General features: G+C 35.5%; 1 protein-coding gene across 8 annotated transcripts in view; it reads right to left on the reverse strand.

The window, feature by feature from the left end:
- Positions 1 to 24191, reverse strand: part of LOC149543679 (uncharacterized) — a 196838-nt gene that overhangs the window by 59391 nt on the left and 113256 nt on the right. For 6 of the 8 annotated variants that reach the window (XM_089798438.1, XM_089798437.1, XM_089798436.1 and 3 more), the window contains one exon: positions 21410 to 21450. In XM_089798438.1, coding sequence (XP_089654564.1) covers positions 21410 to 21450 — 41 coding nt within the window. Of the gene's footprint in view, positions 1 to 5311; positions 5495 to 21380; positions 21451 to 24191 lie in introns of all 8 variants that reach the window. The other 2 variants (XR_016355672.1, XR_016355673.1) reach the window with 1 other exon arrangement.

Here is a 24191-nt window from a genome sequence, read left to right on the forward strand (position 1 = left end):
TTCCTTTTAGCTGAAGAATTGGGAGGCACATTTGATGGTGCTTAAAAATGAAGTTTGGACACTAGTTTAGTTCTCCTTAAAAATAACAAGATAAGACTAAATAACCATAATAACAAGATTCACCACAAGTCAGGTGAGTTGTCCAGGTCGACGAGTCAAGTTACCTTGGCCGGGTCAAAATGACCCATGAACCTAACTCAGCGAGTCAACTGGGGTGACTCAGCGGATTCAGTTGGCTAACTTGGCTAGCTGACTTAACTGACTCATCTGACTCGTCTGATTTTTAATTTTTGTTTTCAAAATTTTCTTAATCCATCTGATATTTACCTTTGTACTTATGTAATCAATGTATGTTATGTACGTGATCAAATCACCTTCTATTTCATGATGTTATTGTGTCTTTAAGCATTATTCAAATTGCATAGAATTTCTTTAAATCCTACAAAATCTCTAAATTTCAAGGGTTGTGCCATTTAGCTGAGTCATTACCAAGTCACAGACGAGTCAAAGTTGAGTCATTAGTCGACTTACCCTTGCCGAGTGTGGGTCAGGTCCAAGTCTTGTTACTTTGCTAAGTACTCCTCATAGAAGAGTAGTCCAGAACCGAAGGATACGTAATCCTTTTTGTCGGACAACCAAAAATATTTCAAAGCAATTCAATAATCTATCATAGTAGTATCGGAAATATAAGGTAGGCTAGGTTATTGAGAAGGGAGGGGTGAATCAAGAACCAATAAAACTTTAACTCACTTCTCCAATTAATCCTTCATATATTATTCTAATCTAATTGCATGGATGAAAGAATGAAATCAATAAAACATTCATAACACTTTGACACAATATATGGTAACCCAAAAAGCTTCCAATTAGAAAGTAAAACTGGGGTGGGGATGATACCCACAAGCTTTAGTACTACAGTATAAAGTTGGCATGTTAAGGCTTACAATTGACCACTTTGGGTGATCTGCCCTGTTAGGAGCAATAAGAACTATTAGGTCCACCTTGTTAAAGGATTTACAAACATATAGTGAAGTATGCACTCTGTTAGGAGATTTAGCAAAAGACTATTAAGTCCACCCAGTTAAAGGATTTGACTAATGCACCTGTTAGAATGAATCAATGGTTGACCTCTGAATTGCAACTTTGATTTGCTGAATGAGATTCCTTGAATTGCAATGATCACTTGACTGTGATAAATAAGTCTTTGTTGTACCATATACTGCTTGTAGCCTTCTTCAATTCGCACTCATCTGCTTCTTACTTCTTTATATACATTCTTACAATTACATCTTGGATATGATACAATACATTACATATATATCAATCCATTTGATTACCTTCTTGAGTCGGCTACAATACCAAATTCATCATAACTCACAAAGTTGGCCCATTGCTATAACTCAGGTTCTGAAGTCAACTCGGTGATGTCCGACACTAGGCAAACACTATCAACACTCGGCAAACTCTGGCACTCGATTGAAGTTGAAGCTCGGTCCATACTGATCACTTAGAGTAGCACAAACTCGGCCAGCACTATATGACTTGGTGAACACTGAGAAACTCAATAGATACCAAATCACTCGGTTGACACTGCATGACTCGATCAACACTAAATTCTCTTTGTTAACACTACGAGCTCAGTAGACACTGTAGAACTTGGTTAACACTACAGAGCTCGATTAACACTAAGATCTTCATCACTTCTACTGGAAAGCTCAGTAGACTCTGCTACGCTCAGGCGATACTATAAATTGTCTCAAATGCTCGGTAGACACAGTGAAGCTCGGCATGAATTGCATTCTGACTATTTAGCTCGGTAGCAATGAAAACAACTAAGTGTTAAGTCACTAATAGACAAATCCCCCCTTTGGCATTAGTGACAAAAACACTTATCATACCAAAATATCTGAATTCTCAAAATTACAAGTCAAAACCTTCTTTCATCAACATTTTGTGTCTTCAACTCGGTTTTGAAGACTTACTGTTGTTGTAGCTCGGTAAATTATTCTACTTTTTTGATTTTTCAAAATTGTTTTTGTAAACATATTTTCTGCTTAACTGTACATGTGCTTCATATTACGACTCCCCCATACATATATCTCTTCCCCATACATATATCTGAAGTATGATAATATTTTCTATATAAATAATCTTCTCTCCCTTTATCAATAATATTCTCCCCCTTTTTGACATAAATGTCAAAGGTGTAAAATGTTTACAAGTTAATACCAAAATCTGACAAGAAATCAATATGTACTTTCAAAATGATTGTCATGGTCTTGTTCTAATTCTCTTGCAATACCTTACTTGCATGCAATGCTATTTGTATCTTTGCAAATAGTTCCATCATGTTGTCGGCTATGGAAAAGTTATTATCATGGACCAATGTTTTTACATGTGCAATATGTTTTTGCATTGCATCCATGTTTGGAAGAATCATGCCTTCGAATTCTACAAGTGTGGCCCTAATCCTAGCTTCTTCCCTTAACAATTCCGCTTGTAGATTTGTTAAGTATCTGTTCTTAGTAAAGTGTGTAGAACTAAAATTAGGATCAAGTGGCAACTAATGTGCACTTGCCTTCATATCCTCATCTATCTTGGATAATTTATCCTTAATCTCCTTAGTAAAGATAGATGTGTCACTCAATTTGACAAATAAAGAAACAACATTATTTACAGATGTTTCTAGTGTAGCAAGAATAGTAGACAGTTCTACTTGATCAATAGAAATCTTCTGTGCCACTTGGTCCAAAACTTTTTTTTCAAATTTTCTCTCTGCTCTCTGCAATAGTCTTTCTTGTCCATCCAATTCTTCAATGTACTTGAGGACAATTTCAGCTAACTGGTCCAAAAAAGGTTGTTTCGCATCAACCTATATATTCAGAGCATCAACAAATATGCTCTTGATGTCCTCAAGGACTTGGTTTTCCTTTTTCCTCTCTTCTCTAAGCCCTCTTCTTCCAAAGTTCTCCAATGGTATCCATCTCTTCAGGAGTGAGGTTAGAGGTATCTCATTTTGGAATAACAATGTCCTCATCTAGATCAATTTCTTCCTCTTTACCCTAATCTTTATGAATAATAGATGAAACAATTTCTTTTCCCTTATTCAAAACTTCAGCATTCGGTTGAGACTGGGTCTCAACTGCCATTGCACTAGCTATGGTGGAAACAATAGTTGAAAAAGTAGGAATAGCACCAAATGTACTAATAGTAGAAGTAATATTAACAATAGGAATACCTTGTTGTTGCTCGGTCAAGCCTAATGCTAGGAAGACTTGCTGCTCAGCAGATGAAGTGTTAGACACTTCAGTTATTGAAACACTTGACAGAGTAATTCCAGAGATTTGTTGGGTGCTAGGTGATCTAGTTGTAACCACAACCAACTCGATAGAAGCCTTCACTAAGCCTAATTGCACTAAGGCTTTTCTCAGAGAATGAGGAAAAGAAGTCATAACTTCTGCCACAATCTTTTCTACATCAATTCCTCAATACTCTGAATTTTTGGAAGACTTCTTCAAGTGGTTTCTTGTTCTTCTTCCTCATCATCAAGATCTACATTGTCTATTTCATCATCTCCGATTTCTACTTCCTCTTCCACATCATCTTCTTCAACATCTTTGTCATCTACTTGCACAACAAAGTCACTAGGCTTATGCAACCCATAGATATTTTTCCATGTGGTAGTATTGGATTTCACCACAGATTCAATGTCCTTTGGCAATATTAGACATGTATTGAATTTAGGTGTAAGCTTCTTCTCATTCATTTTCAATGATTCCTTCACCTCTTTTTCATTGAGACTTGGCATAAGCTATCTCAAAATTTGTTCACTGATGTATTTAGCAACTTTCTTTTATCCCATTGAGGTTTGATTGCTTTCAGAATTATATCAGGAACTTGTTGTGTTAATTCATTAGGTGAGTACTTCCACTTGCCCAATTTATCCACAAGCGCATCCTTTGCTTTTTCACCTCTTGGCTCCTAGTCTCATACTTGAGAGACTTGAAACATGTCATACATGTTCCCTGTTCCAATTTCATTTTTCTTGAAGGGTAGGGGCAGACCTTTGAAATATAATCTATTCAGCTTCATCCTTTTCACCCAACTTAAGTTTCCTCTTGGATTTGGTAGATCTTCTTGTGAACACAGCAGGGGAAGACTTTGCAGGTTTTGTTATTATCACCTTCCCTTTCTTCTTAAGAGGTTCCTCTTCCTTAGGTTCAGCTTCCTCTACATTCTCCTCTTTATCTTCATCTTCAACTAAGTCATCTCCCTTACCTTCAGTAAGCATGAGAGGAGAGTTTGATTGCTTAGGGCCTGTTTGGCAACAGGAATACCCCTGTAATAGGCATTTGTGTATCCCTATTCTTTGTTTGGGTGCAACAACTTTGAAATGGTAATAGGAATACGACCGGAATAAGTATTCCAATTTTACCCAAAAAATGGGCTTATACAAATCCACCAAAATAAATGGAATAGGAATACTTATTCCTATTCCATATATTACTTTGTTAGAAAATATATAATTTCGGGTCTGGGCCCTCAACTTTCCCTCTTACTTCAGTTTGTCACTCATTCTTCAGCTTACATCCGTGGAAGTTGGAAGAAACAATCGATCCTCCATTTTTATCAGGTATGGAGCAGGGTTTCGTTTTTCGTTTTCGTGCTTTTTTGTGCTTTGGTTTTGGGTAATGCTTTTTATGTGCTATGTCTGAATATGGCGTGTTCGAATACGGTTGTGTTTAGGGTTGTGTCTCACAGAATTGGTGGCAAGAAGCTTCTACAAACTTTTCATGGCATTGTGTTTCATAGGTATGTAAACAATGGAGTTGTTTAATCCGTCATAACAGCTGAGTCTGGTGATTTTACCTCAACTGTGCTAAATGTTTTTGAGGATCCACCTCATCCCCGTGAGCCGACATAAACAAGGGTTGTTAATGCTGATGCATTATAATTGAAAAAATTGTTGTTTATTTCTTGACGCTTCTACTTGACAATGGAATGGAGTTTCTATTATTGTTTTTTATGCTACATCTCTGAAATACTGCTGATTCCGGTAAATCATATTCTTTATTGTAAAAAAGCCTCCAGTATTGATTCCCGCAGCTAGAAGAATAGGCCATATAGTGATAAAAGGATGTCTTGGTTATTTTTGACCTACATGTATTATAGCCTACTATTCTTTTACCAAATGAGTGTCCAGCCACTACAATACATCTATACATAAATTACCTTCACATAGAATAACTTGTGCTTTAATCATAAAATCATATACCTCTGTTTATTGAAAAATAAATAGCAAACTACTTACCTCCAGCCGGTTTGTCCAACTGACAATCAAGGCACGATCCTTGGTTTGATCAATGAAGCCCTCTGGTAAATCCACGGGTTTGCCTTCTGCCATGTCAGATCTCAGAACCCACAAGAAGGGCAACCAGAAGCTTCCAGTCCAAGAGCCAGTTCATGCAATTGCTTTTCAGATTTTACGGCAATGCTACCAAAGGCAACATATAACACTGAAGGTTGTATTTTGCAGAATTTAGGAAATGCAGTTTCTTGTTTCTATTTTTAACAGTTCTGAAGCATCTGGGGATTTGATTTTAATGCCCCTCAATCCATTAGATATCCAAAGATAGCTAAGAAGTGGATGAAGAGTCAAGACATCATTTGAGATTTTGTGAAGGAGCTTTGGGGAAAGAATCAAGACATTCATATGAAAGTTAATAACAGAAAATGGAGCCAAGGCAGAGTGTAGCACTATAATGTCCCTTAATAGAAACACCAGAAATTGAATTACTACCTAAAGTTTCCATTGCCAAAGACAATTTTTTTTGCATATAAACTTCAGAGAAGTCAAAATGTATTAGTCATAAACTGTAACATTTTTATTCATCGTTGCCAACCATTGAACTTGAGTACCTCCCCAGTCAAATATATAAAATTCAATAAATAAACAGAACCTCACAGTATTGCAGGTCAGATGCTTTGGTCATTCCTGGGGATTATATTTATTACTTTTTTCTTTTGATACAGGGGATTATATTTATTCCAAGGACAGGCTATAGGGGTTTCATCCTGTAAGCTCAAGCTGTTTGCAGAGACAAAAATCATAAGAAAATAATTGCATGAAAAGAATACTCTTTTATTACCAAAATGCTGGCCTTATAGGAGAAAAAGAAAACACACAGCTGGAAATGTAATGACCACATCTTCAAACTCTTAACTTAATGTCCAAGGCAAGTAAAGGCATGCTTTCTTCTAAATCTTTAAAACTTCACTGGATCCCACTTGAATAGTTAAGTGAATTATAAAAAACCCACTTCAGCACTAGAGCTGTTTGCCAAATATTTAAAACACTGCCAGGTACCTTTATTTATTTAATACCTTAGCCTATGAGGGATGACAGTAGGCTAATACTTTTTAATTTAATTACGAACAGCTATTCAAGTGGGTACATTACAGATTGGTAAATGAGGAATGGCTCAGGAAAGGGTCAATTTCTTAAAAGAAAGGAAATAGCGAACTTATTTAATGTCTACAATGAAGCAACAATGACTGACAGGATCAGTAAGTGCATCTAAAAATCAAAATTGAGAAGAGCACCAGGATTGAACTTATATTAATGTCAAAAGATAAGCAAATGAGATCAATGAAATCAGATGAACTTAGGGGATCTACCAGCTGATCTTGGTGTACCTATTAACAAATACCTTCTTTTTTCCCTCTTCGTAGACCAATTTACTCTACCAAAATCATGCTCAGACATTCCTTTGATGAACTCAATTCTTGAGACTCCCAATTCAGCTGCCCCTACATCATATTCAGTCCTGTAACTTGTTTTAGGTAATAATTGTAAGGATAAATAGGTTACATATGGGGAAAATGTGTTTTTTTGTTTATGTTTTTATGTTTTCATGTCAAACAATAACTCCTATCTATGATTATAGGTCATTCAATGGATCTTGCTAATGATTTAGAAGTTCAATGAAGCATCATTAGAAAGATCACATTCTTGCGTGTACTTGCTGTTTTGCTTGTCACCCAAGCAGTATTCATAGTAGCATCTTACGAAGATGCTAGAATACATAGGTGTAATCGAAGAAGAGCTACTTGTCCTTTCTATAAATGTATTGTATATCCCAATGACATGGATTGTCACGACCAAATACGAATGAGTAGAGAAGCTTTCTTCAAACTTTCCAATATTCTAAGGGAGAAAGGGAGCATTGAAGATACAGTAAACATGAAATTGGAAGAATTGGTCATGTTCCTCCATACCCTTGGCCACAATCTAAAGAATCGTAAGATTGGCCATAATTTTGGTCACTCAGGAGAGACTGTAAGTTGCTACTTCCATAAGGTCTTGAAGGCTATCATATCACTCCATAGCATTTACCTTTTGCCCCCTTCTCCAGCTACTCCTCTAAAATTTGTTGGGAAAGAGCGTTTTGATCTGTACTTCAAGGTACATCTCCTACTGACATGTATTTTGTTGCTTGAGTCTTAAGTATATTCCTACATATTTGACAATAATATTTCATACACTAGGATTTTATTGGAGCAATCGATGGAACCCATATACCAATTACCATTGATGTGGACAAGCAAACAAAATATCGTGATAGAAAAGGAAACTTGTCACAGAATGTACTAGGCATATGTTCGTTTGACTACAAGTTTCAATATGTTCTTGCTGGTTGGGAAGTGCCAGCTGCAAATAGTTGTGTTCTTGCTTCAACTCTGTCAAGAGTAGATCCACTACTAGTTCCCCCAGGTATCTTAAATCCTATAATTAAGGATTATATTGTCATTATTGTAATACATAGTTTTTATGTGATTTCTAATCTATAACTTTTTTATCCCTTTGTATAGGAAAATTCTATTTAGTTGATGCCGGCTATCCAAATGTTCCTAGATTTCTCGCCCCTTATCGATGTACGTGGTATCACCTTAAAGAGTTTTTCAGGGCAAACCCAATCAACAATGCACGTGAGTTGTTTTACTACCGACACTCCTCTCTTAGGAATGTGATTAAGACCACATTTGGTATTTTGAAGCAACAATTCCCTATCCTAAGGCATGCAACATCCTATAATATCGCGACTCAAACAAAGATCACATTAGCATGTTGCATACTACACAATTTTATTACGATAGAGGATGGGGTTCCACCTGATGTGAAAATTGAAGATGAAGATGATTGTGATGGGATAAATGTGCTAATCCTTGACACTTATGGGATGACTCCGAGAGATAGAGATGACTGGGGAAAGTTTCGAGATGAAATAGCACGAAGGATGTGGGAGGACTATAGATCTCAACATTAGTTTTCTTTTTCTCGTATTGACACTTTTAACTTCAATTTTGAAGAACTACAATAATTGCATCGACACTTTATATAGAATGTTCATTCATTAAAACTGATATATGATTAAATTATTTAGATTGAGTGACATGAAATTGTCTCACCATTGATTCATCATGTAAATTGCGTGCTTTCTCACCACTCCTTACAAACTCCATTTTATGCACATTTTGCAATCATTTTATAGCGTTCCTTGACATAGAATTTCTTATATTCATTCACAGGCATTCTTTTATATAATGTTATGCTGTCTTATAATCTGTTATACATTTTACAGTGCATGACACTTTCTTTAGTAAGAGTTTCTATTATGATGAGAAGTTGCTTCTTTAGTAAAAGTGTATTGAACATAGACAAACTTACAGTCTTCTTGCCTTTGCTTTACACATAAAACCATTTGGACTTTCACTTCTCTACTACAGGTTTCACAAAAAGCAAAGCACATGTTATTCTAGTTCTCAAGGCTCTAACAGCAAATGCAGCTTCTGTGGAGATGCAAATTTATGGGAGCATTTTCTTTTATTGTGTATAGTTTCTGGTAATAATTGCATCGATATTTTAAATCAAATTATAAATATGATCAGTTCTAAACTATATAGGTTTATTTAATTGATGTTTCAGATCCAATCTATATGATCCATCATTAACAAAGAAAATAAAGAAAAAAACAGAATGGAAGCTGATTCTGCATGAAATGATGTTGAAATCTGACAAAAAGAAAGCTCAGGAAGAAACAATAGATTACATAAGACCTTTAATTTGAGTTTAATTGCTATGTAGACAAGAAATATAAACAGCTCCCTTGCATCATTTATGGCAGCTGCTTCTGCAACCTACAAGAGGTGGAGCTAATATACAACATATGGTTTTATACCACTATCTCCGGTTTCTTTTTCTTCCTCTTTGACTAGTTGATCCATTTCAAGTGCTCTGGATGATTTTCCCTATTCCTTTTGAGACTTGACCTTTTGAATTTCATTTTCTTGACTCACAAGTTTGTCTTTTGAGGGTGACATTGTAACCGTCGATTTGTTAGAACCCATTGCGTCTCTATGTGCATTCACAAGCTCTTGGAATGCCTCACTAGAGGCTAATAACTCTTGATACCTCCCACTTATTTGAACCTCCTCATCTGACATTAACTGCAATAAAGTCTGGCCTTAGTGTAATGAGCGTAGTAGAAGTTGCAAAAATTTCTACCATTAAATTCATATAAATTATTGGAATGACATTTTATACCATTAACTAGAAAGCATCTTGATGCAACTCCCTTAAGCAATACATATGGGGTGAGGCATCTCCTTCTCACTAACCAGTAAGGTATCAATTTCTTGTAGAAAATCAACTTGATGTGTTACAAGGATCACAGTCTTTTTTGAAAGTGCATCCATTATATAGCCCTAAACATCATGATTTGCGATTGTAATGAAAACTAAGGAAACAAAAAAAATCATAAACATGTAATTAGATGGAGATGAAATTGTTCCCATGACTCAATTCATCGTCTGGTATTTATTGTGAAATGGTGGGGTTGGCAAAACAAAAGAAAGCTTGTACACCAATTAAATGGCATTCATCTACAATTTCTTTGTCTCATTTGTTAAATTTAGAGAACAATCAATAGATTCCCAGTTTTGAATATTTTATATAAAGTGTTTTGTTACTGTTATTTTAATGAAATGAAGATTTAGTGTTTCCCTTAGATTAGACCGGCTATGGCAAGTTGAACATTGGAATCAATTTCTCTTTTGGACAGCAAGACCGGAACTAAAGATGGAGATGCAAATGCAACATCAACCAATCAGACAATGGCCCCAGAAGACATGGCCATGACCTTGCCTTTTTCATTTCTATGCTTAACATTATTTTGCTTGGAAAAATGCAAACACTATGAGCCACCATAAATAGTAATTCCTTATGCAACACTATTTGCATCTTACTATCTTTGCTTATGGAGTCTTTCTAAGTTGGTGAGTCACCAGAATGTGTTGTTTACCTTCAATGTGCTATGTAGATCGGACTCTACTGTTGAATCTGTATTTTTGTGAAATAGCAATACTTGCCAAGTACTTTAGTACTAAAACTTTACGCTCGTGATCAGGCAAAATTTTGAAATCTACATACTTTCCTTTATAATGGAAATATGTATGATGTTGCTTATTGAAAGTGTACATATTTGAATCTGAATCTGAAATCCACAAGCTTTACTGCATAATGGAAATCTATATAATGTTGCTTACAGGAAAAATGAAATCTGTATAATGTTGCTTATTGAAAGTGTTCATATTTGAGTTAAATTCCCTCTGTACACAATATTGACAAGCATACATGAGGAGGTTCGTATGCCCCCCGTTGCCACCCCCATTTCTACCCCCGTAGGTACCCCTACTGTTAGTTCATCTAGAAGTTCAAAAGTGGTATGGAGTAGAGAGATGGAGAGAAAACTCTTAGACTTGCTCCTTGAGAAAGTTACTCTAGGAAGGAAAGCTGAAGGAGGTTTTCGTAAAGAAGCGTGGGCGGCTATAGAAAGGAGATTCAATGAAGAGCTGAAGTTGAATCTTGGAAGAGATAACTTAAAAAACAAGTTGAAAACGTGGAAGTCGGTGTATAGAATAATGAAAGAGTTGAGAAATACAAGCGGATTTGCTTGGAATGAGACAACTCAATGCATGGATGCTGAGGATAGTGTATGGGATGATCTTTTAAAGGTGATGTTCTCTTCAAAGTGTTTTTCAATTCTAATATCAAACATTTATCTAATTATTTAATTTTTCCAATGTGTAGAGAAACGAATTCAGGATTGTAAAAGTTTATAGGAGGCAGCCATTCACCTATTTTTATGATCTAGCAGTCATTGTCGGGAATGACATTGCAGAAGGAAATGAAGTGGCAACAGCACAAGATACTAAAGATGGTAACCTTTTTGACGAGGCTGTTGATCTGGATGATGATGAGGGTTTTAATACACCTGTGAACGTTGCTGCTGATTTAGATGAAGATTTCCTTCAGTCAAATCAATCCATTGCATCCACTAGAAACAATCGTTTCACATCTATGACTAAAGGGCCAATGAGGAGGAAGGCAAGCATAGCCGCTTCTTTGGATGTAATTTCTGAAAGTATCCATATGATATAGGAGGGAATGAAAATGCCTCAAACTATAAAAGTTAATAAAGAGGATACTAAGACAGATGCTGCCAATTTGTTTGCTGCCTTGAAAGCAATCCCCGGACTTAGTCAGGAGACTATGACTAGGGCATCTGACAGTTTTATGCATGAACCAACAATAGCTATTTGGTTCTTAGAGATGGATGGAGAGGCGAGGGAATATTATATCAAATATAAGTTTGGAGGATTATAATATTTTTACTGAAACCAACATTTACGCTAATGTCACTCTTTAACTGCAGTCTGATGTATCAAATGCTATTTATGTTTCACGTTTTCCCACTATTGCAATTGCTGTTTCAGATCTATTGTTAATAGTAAATGTGATATTACTATCTTAAGTTCACATCTTATGTAAATATTGCAATTGCTGTTTGAGATCTGTTGTTAATAGTAAATGTGATATTACTATCTTGAGTTCACATCTGCTGTTAATATTGCAATTGCTGTTTTAGATCTGTATATAATAAATGTGTTTAGAATAGGATAGTTTCACAATAGATAAAACATTAGTTGTTCATGTGCTGCTGATTTTGTTCCTCTACATGGGATGCACAGCCTATGACCATGACGAAAACAAGTGTTGATGATTCTGTTCCGTTTGTGATTATTGTATATTTGGTAAATGATAAAATTGTTCATGTGCTGCTGATTCTGTTCCTTTACATGGAATGCACAGCCTATGACCATGACGAAAACAAGTGAAGATGAAAAGAGATTGGAAGTTACTTCCTCATCTGATTCTCACTCTTCTTCTTTTCATTGTGCTCCAGTGGCTGTTGTTTGTGTGGGCAAAGATACTAGTAAATATCTCCCATCCTCTTTTGAACCTTCAATCTTCCTATTCCCTGCTACCTCTTGTTCTTGGTCCTCCTGTGTGCCCAACTCCTGCAGCTCTTCATTCCTTCACAATTTAACCTTTGCAGACTTTGGGATGCTCACATTCCAATTCTATATCCTTTCCCCGCATGTTACATACACTTCTTATCATTCATTTGCCAAATATGCTTGCATATAGCCATGGTTACAGCCCAGATTTGTGGTTTTTCTTAAGCATGGTTTTTTAAGATCGAGATATTCATTTAATGAGACAATTTTCTATTTTTTTGGGTTCTGATTACTTGAGGTATTATAAAGAATTCTAATGAAATTTGAATAGTTGTTAACACATTTCAATTTTATGAGTGAATTTTTCTCATTTGGTCATCTGAAAATTTCTTATTTTCATTGTGCTCCAGTGGCTGTTGTTTGTGTGGGCAAAGATACTAGTAAATATCTCCCATCCTCTTTTGAACCTTCAATCTTCCTATTCCCTGCTACCTCTTGTTCTTGGTCCTCCTGTGTGCCCAACTCCTGCAGCTCTTCATTCCTTCACAATTTAACCTTTGCAGACTTTGGGATGCTCACATTCCAATTCTATATCCTTTCCCCGCATGTTACATACACTTCTTATCATTCATTTGCCAAATATGCTTGCATATAGCCATGGTTACAGCCCAGATTTGTGGTTTTTCTTAAGCATGGTTTTTTAAGATCGAGATATTCATTTAATGAGACAATTTTCTATTTTTTTGGGTTCTGATTACTTGAGGTATTATAAAGAATTCTAATGAAATTTGAATAGTTGTTAACACATTTCAATTTTATGAGTGAATTTTTCTCATTTGGTCATCTGAAAATTTCTTATTTTTTCATAATCTTGTCTAGCATCTGTAAACATTGTAGATGGTTTTAATGGTTTGAAATATGGAGTAACATTGTTGTCTACTAGTTTTGGTGTTTTAATGTGTGTGTAAAATTATATCATCTTCCTCATTGAATGTAATTTTTATTGTTTTATATGTTCATTATTTATACAAGGTTGATGGATTTAAATTTACCAATGTGTGAGTGTGGCGTTGGTCGTATAGTACTGTAGACTTCGCACACAACAAATAATCCAGAACGTAAATTCTTGTGTTGTCCAAATGCCAGATAGGTTGTTACTAATTTTTTTCTAGGTTTACATTTTATGTAACAACTAATTATTGTGGCAACCACTAATTTAGATTTGGTATTGTAGGAGGAAAGTGGCTGTAATTACTTTCAGTGGGTCGATGATGTCCCGCCCACATCCACCATAGCGAAATCTATAACACATGAAAGTAATGATTGCAAGTTGTGCAAATTACGAGAGAGTGAAAACATGTTTCTTCGCAGCATGTTGTGTATTATAATTGTTTCAGTCTTACTAGCATATTGGGACCATGTGCATAAATGAAGTTAAAAGTTAGAGCGACTATGTAGACTATAACTTAACTTATGATTTTCTGTAGAAATGATGGACATATTTAACAACGATTTGTCTATTTTTTTGTTTAGAACTTATTTATGATCATTGTAACTAATTTATGATTGTGATTTGTAGAAATAATGAATATATTCTATGAGTTTCATGGCTTTTTGTCATGATTGTGTCTAATTTTTTTATAAATAAATTCCAAAAAATTTAGCTTCACTCCATATAAAATAAATAATTTTAATTTTAAAAAAAAAACCAACTCAATCAAATGTAAGGGAAAGAATATTATATTAAAAAAAAAACTTATTCCAACTCTTGTTGTGCACAACGAAACATAAAATAGACATATTCCCAATCAAATTCCAGATGAGCGAAACATGAAATAGGAATACGTATTCCCATTTTCTATTCTTGGAATAACAAATCTAGAATACGTATTCCTATTCCTGCCACCAAACGGGCCCTTAGTGTTCTTCATTATTTTCTCTATCATTTTCCTTCCTCTATTCACTGCTTGCGGGTAACTTAATCTCAAGCTCAATTCTGGCCTTGGCCTCTTCATATGTTCCAAAATATGTTGCCTTAAGATCCATAGGTTCGTTCAGTAGAGCCTTAATGATATCTTTGGTGTCATCTATTTTAACCTCATATTCCAGAGGTTTAACCCATGCCACTCTAGGCCTAATTGCTTGAATGTATACCTTGTCAGAGTCAACCAGAAAACAAATATCCTACTCATAATCTTCTACTAGTTTCCTTGGTATCCTATATCTACTTTGCATTTTCTCCTTGAATGTCTCAAAATAATCATCCATAATACTGTCAAAGTTTTCTCCCATCTCTGCTATAAATTCATTAGTTTGATACAATCCTAGAGTATCTTTCTTCCATACTATAGTTCCTTTAAAAAGGAAAAACTTTTGAACATAGAAGAATAAACATGTCAAGAGAGAACCAAACTTACACGGATTGTTCTTGGAGACTCGGCTACTCTCCATGTTCTTGCTCGATTGATTTAGCAATAGCTCGGCAAGGGCGAAGGATAAATTGGTCTTTACCACCTTGTACACCAAGTCAACTATTTCACATGATACGTTGTTCAACCAGCTTGAGCTGTAGATTTTGTGAGCTATCATGTGAATGCTAAACTTCAATTCCATGTCAATTACACCACCTAGTTTTATGCCTCTTCCATCCCATTCGGCAAGAGTCTGTTTTGCCAATTCAACCTAACCTAGGGTTTTTGTGGTCCTTGCTTTGTTCAATATGGGCAATCCAATAATCCTATGCATCATCTTCTAGGTTATCAAAATAGGATGATCTAACCATAACTGCATGTTATGAACAAGGCTCAAGGTGCATCTGATCCACTTCACTTGAAAGACCCTCGAAATATGTAAAATATGCGTCAAACCCTTTGTCTCCAAATGTGCATGCGCGGGTTTTAAGACACCACCCACACATAGTTCGTTGTATGCCCCATTCATCTCTAGGGTTCCAAGCTCTTGAATAGAACAATGATAGAATGATCGAATATCATGAACAAGGAGTACCTTAGGTGGAATCTGAGATTGCGCTCCAACAGGGTCGAGAGCCTCTGCAATTGCTGGTGTCAATTTGAACGCAGGAGCCTTGCAATCAACTCCACGAACCAACATCTTAAAACCTTTCTTAAGCTTGCTGCTAGAAGATGCCATCACTCATTAGGGTTTTGAACACAGAGAAATCTTCAACAACAATTGCTTAAATTGCTCGGAGGCTCTGAATTCACTCTTTGCTCTATGCTCTAAAAATTCGCAGTAAAACAATACATTCAATTTCCTCCTTTTAACGAATTTCAGTCTTTTTGATCGTCATTAATGCTTCGTACACATATACACTTAGTGACAAGTTGTCCTCCACTCGATTTTGTCTTTAATGCTCAAAAGACACCTTCAATTCAGTAAGGTTACCATTGCTCGGTCTGAAATTGGTACACGGTAGAGTCACGAACTCGGCATCTGCATCTAGAAAAGATAGGCAACCTGACCATGCTCGGTAAGGTCTTCAATTTCCTCATCACTCGGTGATCCTCGTGCATCTTGAATGTTGATATGGATCTTTCTGCTTGCTAGTTGGAACTGATGTTAGATGACTTCTTCTGAATCACAATTCCAATGATCTCCATATTGACTTGGGTGTCAACAACTTCAGGACTTTGGCTTGCATTCTCTGGAGATTTTGCACCCATTGTTGCCTCATTTGTTTTCTGATGTTGTCAGCTTTAGTTTTCTTTTCATATTCTACTTTGCCTCTCTTCATACAATTCTCGGCAAGATGTACAAGTTCTATACAAACAAAACATCTCTTTGTAGTGAGTCTCTTTTCCTCATGTGATGTATCATGTTTTACACAATTTGCTCCAATGTGCCCAAACTCACCACAGTCGTGACATCTACACCAAGTGTTGTAATCCCAACCAAATATTGCTTTCACAATTTGCTTTGTTGGGTTCCACTTCTTGGTTTTACACTCTGAAGATGTGTGTCCTTGTATGTTGCAATTGTGACACTTTCCTTCAAACTTAGGTTTCTTTGTGCATTCACTTGATCTATGACCATGCTTATTGCAATTGTAACATTTCCATTGAATTTTGTTTTTCTATTGCTCCAACACTTATTTGATGTATGACCTATCTTACCACAATGATTGCAAGTAGGTCTTTTATTCTTTTGAGCTCCTTGTTGAGATGATTCACCTTCTTCTGTTTATCCTAATATAGCTTTGCCTTTGCGTCTATACTGAGTTTTCCCATTCAATTGATTCATGCTTTCTTGAGATTTCGTCATTCTCTCATTGGTTTGTTTTTCCATGCTTAGATCATTCTACAGTCTTTCATTCTCTGTTCTCAGATCAATAGCTCTTGATTTGCATCATTGAGTTGATCAATAAAGCCTACTTGTTGAAGGGATAGTTCTTGGATTTCAATGCCCTTTTCTTCTATCTCTTCTTTGGCTTTGTCCTATTCTTCCATGACTTCACATAATCTAACTGATTGAATTTCTTGTTCTTTTTTTAACTTTCTAACTTTTTCTTCAAGAATGAGATTCTTTTCAAGTAGATCTTTGATTGTTGCATCAGCTTCATCTAAATTTCATTTTGGGCATAAATTTTCAATTCTTTTTTAAATTTAGAGATTGTCATCCATTTGTGCTGCAAGATCTTTCCTTCTTTGCAAGAATTGAGAGAGTTGCTCCTTTGCTTTATTAAGTTGTCCAGTAGCCAATTCCAAATCCAGCTTTTCATTCTCAATAGTTGTTGTGAGGTTTTCACACCATCGCCCCTGTTGGTTCCCAAAACCGCAAATTGGAAATCCAAGAGCTTGCCACTTCTCCAATAGGACTTCTCAATCAGTTTTGGCCAATGAACAGGAATACTTTTTGATTCCCTTGCACTTCGGGCTCCGCTACATTGAGGCAAGTAAACCTTCACCTTAACACTAACCGTCTAGTTCAAGGCTTTTCTAGAGCGAATTCAAGCTTTGGAGATCTCCAGCTTGCAAGGTCCTCAAACTCAATGAAAACTGGATGCTGAGTGTTTGAATTGAATGGATTGTAAAATATTTATAAATAATTGATTTGATACTTGTAGGAAGGAAGTTACAAATTTTCTAAGACTTCAATAATAAAAAGACCTGTGCCTCTGCTCATCTGGGTAATAGAGTCAACTTCAGTGAATTTTTATGTACAAATTCATAATGTTCTTCACACTTTACTGTCAACAATTAAATAATCGAGATGCAACAAACCAAATATTATGCAATGTTTAAATTAGTCCAGATTAAATTTTAACTCCTCTGGCAAGGAGACAAGCTGGACACAGATGCACAAACAATTTTTTATTGCACAATATTTGCAATGATCGAATTTAAAATGCTAAATGACCATGTCCACTTATCCGACATTTAAATTGTATATAGAATTCCAGAAAATAATTACAAAGGACAATTCCCCTACAGTTTAAATCTCCATGCCTTTAATTATAAACAAAGAACATTTTATTTTATTATTAAAACAAAATAATAGAATTTTTATTACAAAGTCATAATAAACTGCTTATCCCTCCGTACAATAAAATAAATATAAAATACTTCTCCAGAGTAAATCTGGATGTGAATGTCCGAATATGTCTTTTTACTTCTCCAACTTCTCACATATTTATATCTTTCTTCATTTAAAGTCACGACTTTTCAAAATGAAAAATCATATCTAAATAACGCACCTTTTACAAATCACATTATTATTTTCTTTTAATGTAATCACACTCTTAAACTTCAAATCATTTTAATTGGTGGACAAGAAGCTTAATTGCTTTATCCTTTTCTACACTCACCTCGAGTTGCAATACATTATAATTTATTTTGTCTTCTATCACACAAACTAGCTTGGTAAATCTCTTAGACTCCCATGATCCCTATTTTGTCTTTGTTGTGCGATCCTTGTCAAAAATAACAACTTCTGATCGTAGAGAACACATCGTAACCTCATCCTTTGCTTCCGCAAGCACTCAAAGATGCTTCCGCGTGGACTGGAAAACCATAATCATTACTTCGGGTGTTTCAAGAGCAAATATGGTGCAATCTTCCATTTTCACCTTGATTTGTAGACACACGACAAATACTCTATTATTCTAGTATCTTCAAGTGTGACCTTCCTTTGATGACAATAATGAACTCAGAATCCTTGTGCAAATTGGCATCTTTGTCACTCATACAGCTAAGTGTATGACATTAACCAAGATGTTCAATATACTTCTCGTTGATGGCCCAAGTTTGAATCCTGACTTCTTTCCAACATCCCGTGTCAAACATTGGAGCTTCCAATCTCAGATGGGAATATGAACTCGCTAATGATTGTAACAAAACCATTTTCATCGAACGGGATTATCTGCAGACGTTCACCCACATAGATTATATATTCTTCATTATCAAAGGAGTGTTCCAAAATACTTGAATGAGCACTAAGAGAATTTGAATGTACAATGGCAATCTTAGGTGTATCACAAACTTAATTCTTCCATTTCTTTCATCAGATATATTGAAGTTAAGCTTCATATAAGCTTTGTATTGTCCAAACTTCTCTAATGCAAAACCCATCATAGCAGTCTGATTTCATCTGCAACTGCTAAAAATAAGACCTTCAGAACAGTTGAAGACCATTTATTTTGAAATACTCTTGCAGTCTGTTATTATTTAGCCCTATAGACAGCAAGAGCATTGACTATGACTATGTGTTGTTGTTTCCCTGATTTGTTGATGACATTTTTCCAGAAGGGAATATGCACATATAGGATTAAGATTTGAAAAGAATTCTTTGTTTATCATTAATCTCTTTCACCTCCTCATGGTTCAGTAGATTTTATTTATGACTGCCTTTTTATAGGGGCTTCTAATTCAAAATTTTATCTAATTCACAAAATGTGCAAAAATAGAGCCTCTAAATTTAGAGCTCCATCAGTGGCTCTTTCTGGGGACGTATGCTCCCTATGAGCATAGCGAGATTATAGCTATCTTTGAAGAAACGGACTGAGCATCCATGCTTAGCACAATGCAAGGTGAAATTTGGTGGCCCCAGGTCCTCCCAAAAAAAATGAAACTTGATTCTTCCCTCTATCAAACACTCAATTCTGTTTGTGTAACACTTTGAACCTGCTGAATATCATATCATCATTTTTATGAACAATACTTATTACTTCCACTTGATCAATGCAATCTTTGGTATCTATTTTTGAGAAACTATTAAGTGCATTATGGCCCTTCCTACATGGAAGATTCCTGAAGTCATGCATTCGATCCATTGATAAAACATCAAAAGAAATCCTCTTTGCCTAGATATCCTCTTGTATACACTTTGCCCCATCTTCAAGATGTTTCTCCTCATGTCTAGGAAACACTACTTCCCCTTTATCAAGAACTTGATCAAGTGGGATGCTTGGAAGAATTTTAGAATCACTCAACACATTCTCCTTATTATGCATATCTGATTTTGTATCTCCTTCAAAGCTTTGCTGCAACTCCTGGTCATGGGATGAACTAGAAGATATCCTACCTTTTGAATGTATGTCATGAGTTTCATCAATTTCAGAGCCAAACCTGCTATCTTCATCATGATGCTGATGGACTTGGCTGTAAGGAAAATCCTCCTCAAACAATGGATTTGAAAATATAGTGAATTCAGATCTGTCTTCTTTTACTTCTTCTTCAAACAATGGGTTTAGGTACATGGAGAATTCAGGTATACTATCATGAGAACTTTCATTTGAATCAGCAAATGTTTCATCAAATAGTGTACTAATCTGATCCCAATGCCACCATGTTGCAAATGGTGTAGCAGCTCAATGAGACCCAACCAATCAGTAGCGCTAACCCTGTCACCGCCAAGGTCCCAAAGTAAACGAAACTCACATTCACCCAACATGAGAAAGTAATAGACCAAATCTCCCTCTACATTCTATCAATTCCCCCATTGGTATGGTACCCAATTGTACTATGAAGATGATAACTCCCTACGGTGTTTGTATTACAACCATACTATCCATCTTTTGCTAAATTGCCATGGATGCACTAACTCTACAAGTAGTCCCCCACTTACTTGCAATCACCCACCCTATCAACTAAAGATGGTTTATACCCACCCTATAAAGGATGGTATGATCCTAGAGCCCATCCACATCGACGCATAACCAAGTGCTCTACTAATGGATCAAAAGAGAAATGATGTGTTCTCCTTATTGAGTAGTTAGGATATAAGACTTTGATCTCTATCAATGACTCATCACTAACAACTCTAGTATCAAAAGATGGCTGTAATCTTTGACCCTAAACAACTCATTAAGTAGATGCACTGCAAAGCCTATCAACATGCCCAATAGCATATTCTCTATCATGAAACAAGTGGAGATATTCTAACTTAAGTGCCTCCAAAGCCCTTTGGATGAACCTCAAGTCACAAATATGAGTACCAACCTTGACCCCATATTGTCTCTCCTTAAATTCCGCTTTCCGAAGTAGATACTCAAAATATTTATGTAATCTATCAAAATAAGGCAAGGTTGAATCAACCTTCTCTCCTGAAATCTTCAACTGGTCCTTTCATGTCTGAGTGTCAACAAACTGTCGAACGGAAACGAAATAACAAGATTGTTTCCAAAGGAAAACAACCCAACATGAGAATCAACCTCCCGGCCAGATGGTAATATATATCTATAGATAGATAGATAGATAGATTTATTGTATTCCTTATTAAAAGAAAAGTTAAAGTCTGAAACTGTTAGTTATTCCAGTGCTGATTGTACAAGTCTGAAAACTTAATATTGGAATAAACAATTGTTAATGAAATAGTGAATGTGGTGGTACTATTTTGAAATCGTTTGATTTTCCCAATATCATATTTAATCTATTCAAGCAACTATACTTCCAAATGCTCCAGTCAAATTTTGGAAACTCGTTATTCATCTTGCAACCAAACTGTTTGATAAATTTTCCATGAGCAAAAACAAACAAAAAAATCAGAATAGGGCAGACCATTACATTTTCCAATTCATTTTTTGGTTGTGTACCTTTGATTGCCTTTCCAAAATGTTTTTGACACTTGAAAGCCCTGAATTCATTTGAATCAAATAAAAACTGTGTTAGTTTAATCAGGTGCAAGTTGTGAAGAATATAAAGTCAAAAATGTTTTTTTAACAACCAGAGCTTCAAACAGGAGAGAATATATAGAGACAGTGGTCAAATAAAAGAAAGAATTGTATTTCACAAATTTTTGAAATATACACTAAATCAATATATAATTTCAAAAACAAAATGCCCATGAAGTTTTTGCTGGTCTATAGGTTGACTTTAAGTGTGTGAAACAAACACATAAACTAGCCAAACACAAGATTAGAGCTGGGATATATTACACACACAATCAAGTAATTGTGTACTCACAAGACATAAATTGGTCAAACACACATATTGAAGCTGGGTGATGAACTCTCAAACGATGAGATTTGACAAGAAGACTTCCATCACATTTGGTATTAGACATACCATTCATGGTGTTACATTCCAAAAAAATTATTTTTGTGGAAGTTGCAACAGAGATTCCTAAAAAATCATTTGACTTCCATTTACTTGGCTAAAAACAACCTCTCACAATGCCAAGCTAAACCTATGATGAGTTTTGAGCCACTAGAAGGCACCATAGACAGATATGGATAATGAACAAAGCATAGGTTCAAACTCAAAGGCATTGTGTCCAGCTTGAAATGCATATCAATATATACTGTGTTCCATGGTGTCTCGGGGATGGGCACTTGACAGGATGGGGGAATGGCAGAGGATGCATTTTGCGTATAGCAATTTGAGAGCCATTTATGGGAATGGTAGGAGGGAAACACATATGATTCTCAGAAGAGAGAGAGAGAGAGAGAGAGAGAGAGAGAGAGAGAGAGAGAGAGAGGATCAAATTTCTACTAGTTAAAGGAAAGCAATAAATATTAACAAAAATAGCATTTAGTCATGATAGCAATATGACAATAGATCAATCATCTCAACAATATATTATACAACAATGTAATGTCTCCTTTTGGCTAACCTGCAATATTGAGACATTTACTTCAGCTTCTGACACCTTAATCTATCTAATTCTTGCACTTAAAGATTAAAATTGAGAACATGCACAATATCACTTTCTATTCCTCTTATATGCAAAATGATTATATATATATATATATATATATATATAGACACACACACATCAATATGGTATAAGCTTCTTCCGATTTGTCAAGGTAAATTTTCTATGTGGACTTGTAGCAATCTCTATTTTATAAATACAAAGTATGCTATGGAATATGATATTCTGTCACTTACGGTGAGCTAAGATTAGTTCTGGGATATATACAACAATATGTTGCTATTTCTGATATAGTGATGTGTATACGCAATCGATATGGTCTTGCTTGCAGCAATATACATTGTTCTGTCTAATAGAACAATATGAGTATGCAAATGTGAAGAGATCGCCATCAGCAATAGGTTGCTGTTTCTGATCTTTCTCGTATGCTTGCAACATTGGTTCTGTCCCTGATCTCTTCGTATGCTTGTGCAACAAATTTGCCAAAGTAGGCAAGTGCTCAAATGAGCAGACCCAAACTGGATATAAAAGCTATAAAAGGTTCCTGTATAATGCCTTAAATGATTGATGAGAATGACTTCTTATATCAGCATTCTTGAATGAAAAGTTGCATCGGATGAGGCACATCTCATGCCTTATGATGATCGAACCATTTAGTAACAATTCTAATTGTTGTGTTAATTAATCTCTAGCTGATTAACATTGTGTCATTTCCTTAAGATTAGTCTCCATTTCAATGTTGTTTCTCTTCATAACTGAATGCTTAGTTGCAACTTTTTAGCATGCTTAATCCTCCAATTTGCTATCATGTCACTTCATTTAAAATCCAGTGCAAATTATTTTCTCTTAATCATCATTTATTTATTAGTTAAGATGATCGCTTACGTAGTAGCCAAATATCCCTAGTCATATTGATTTCTTGATAAGGATGACAGCTCTCCTTGCTGATATCTACTCATTCAAGGATAACTGATCTGTTCATAGGACTAAGCAAACACATATGTGGGGAAAGTATATTCTTCACTCCTTAAAATTGCTTGTTCACGAGCAATTTAAGGTTTGGATGTTTGAAAACTTGCTTGTTCTCCCAAGTTACATCTTTAGTTGGAAGGTTTTTCCATTTAAGAAGGTGCTCCTTGATAGCTCAATTTCTTAACCTTCTTTCCTTATGTTGATGACCTTCTCAAGTGAGTTGGTGAAACAACCACAAGAGCCAAGGATCATCTGCAAGCAAAACACCTATCACACAAAACAACCAAGAAAAGATAATATGCTCTACAAATACCTTAGAATTTTGTATTGATTGCACAAACAATTAATCAAGATTGGTGATTGGGATACATAAGAAAGATTCAATGACTTGCTTTATAGAAAACAAGACTAATAAAAATATCCAAAAACTAACTTTTACTAAAAATAACAAACTATAGCTAGATATGCAAACTAGAAGTGCATGATATCCACAATATCCAAAACAAAGCCTAACTAGACTAGACAGACCTAAATTTCAGCTCAACTAAGTAAACTTAAGCTAGAGAATGAATGACAACATGTCCTCAATTATGCATAGTAATATGCATGAGATCATTCTTGCACATGTCAAATGTGCTTGATGCAACAAATATGCATGTTCTAGCACCACCCCCCGCTCCCCACCCTTAGTGAAACTTAGGGAGACAGAAAGCTCTAAGCATGTAATACATGAATGAGTCTTGACAACA

This window comes from Cupressus sempervirens, chromosome 8 (assembly GCF_028749045.1).
Source record: "Cupressus sempervirens isolate cs-2001-9-10 chromosome 8, ASM2874904v1, whole genome shotgun sequence".
Taxonomy (NCBI): domain Eukaryota; kingdom Viridiplantae; phylum Streptophyta; class Pinopsida; order Cupressales; family Cupressaceae; genus Cupressus; species Cupressus sempervirens.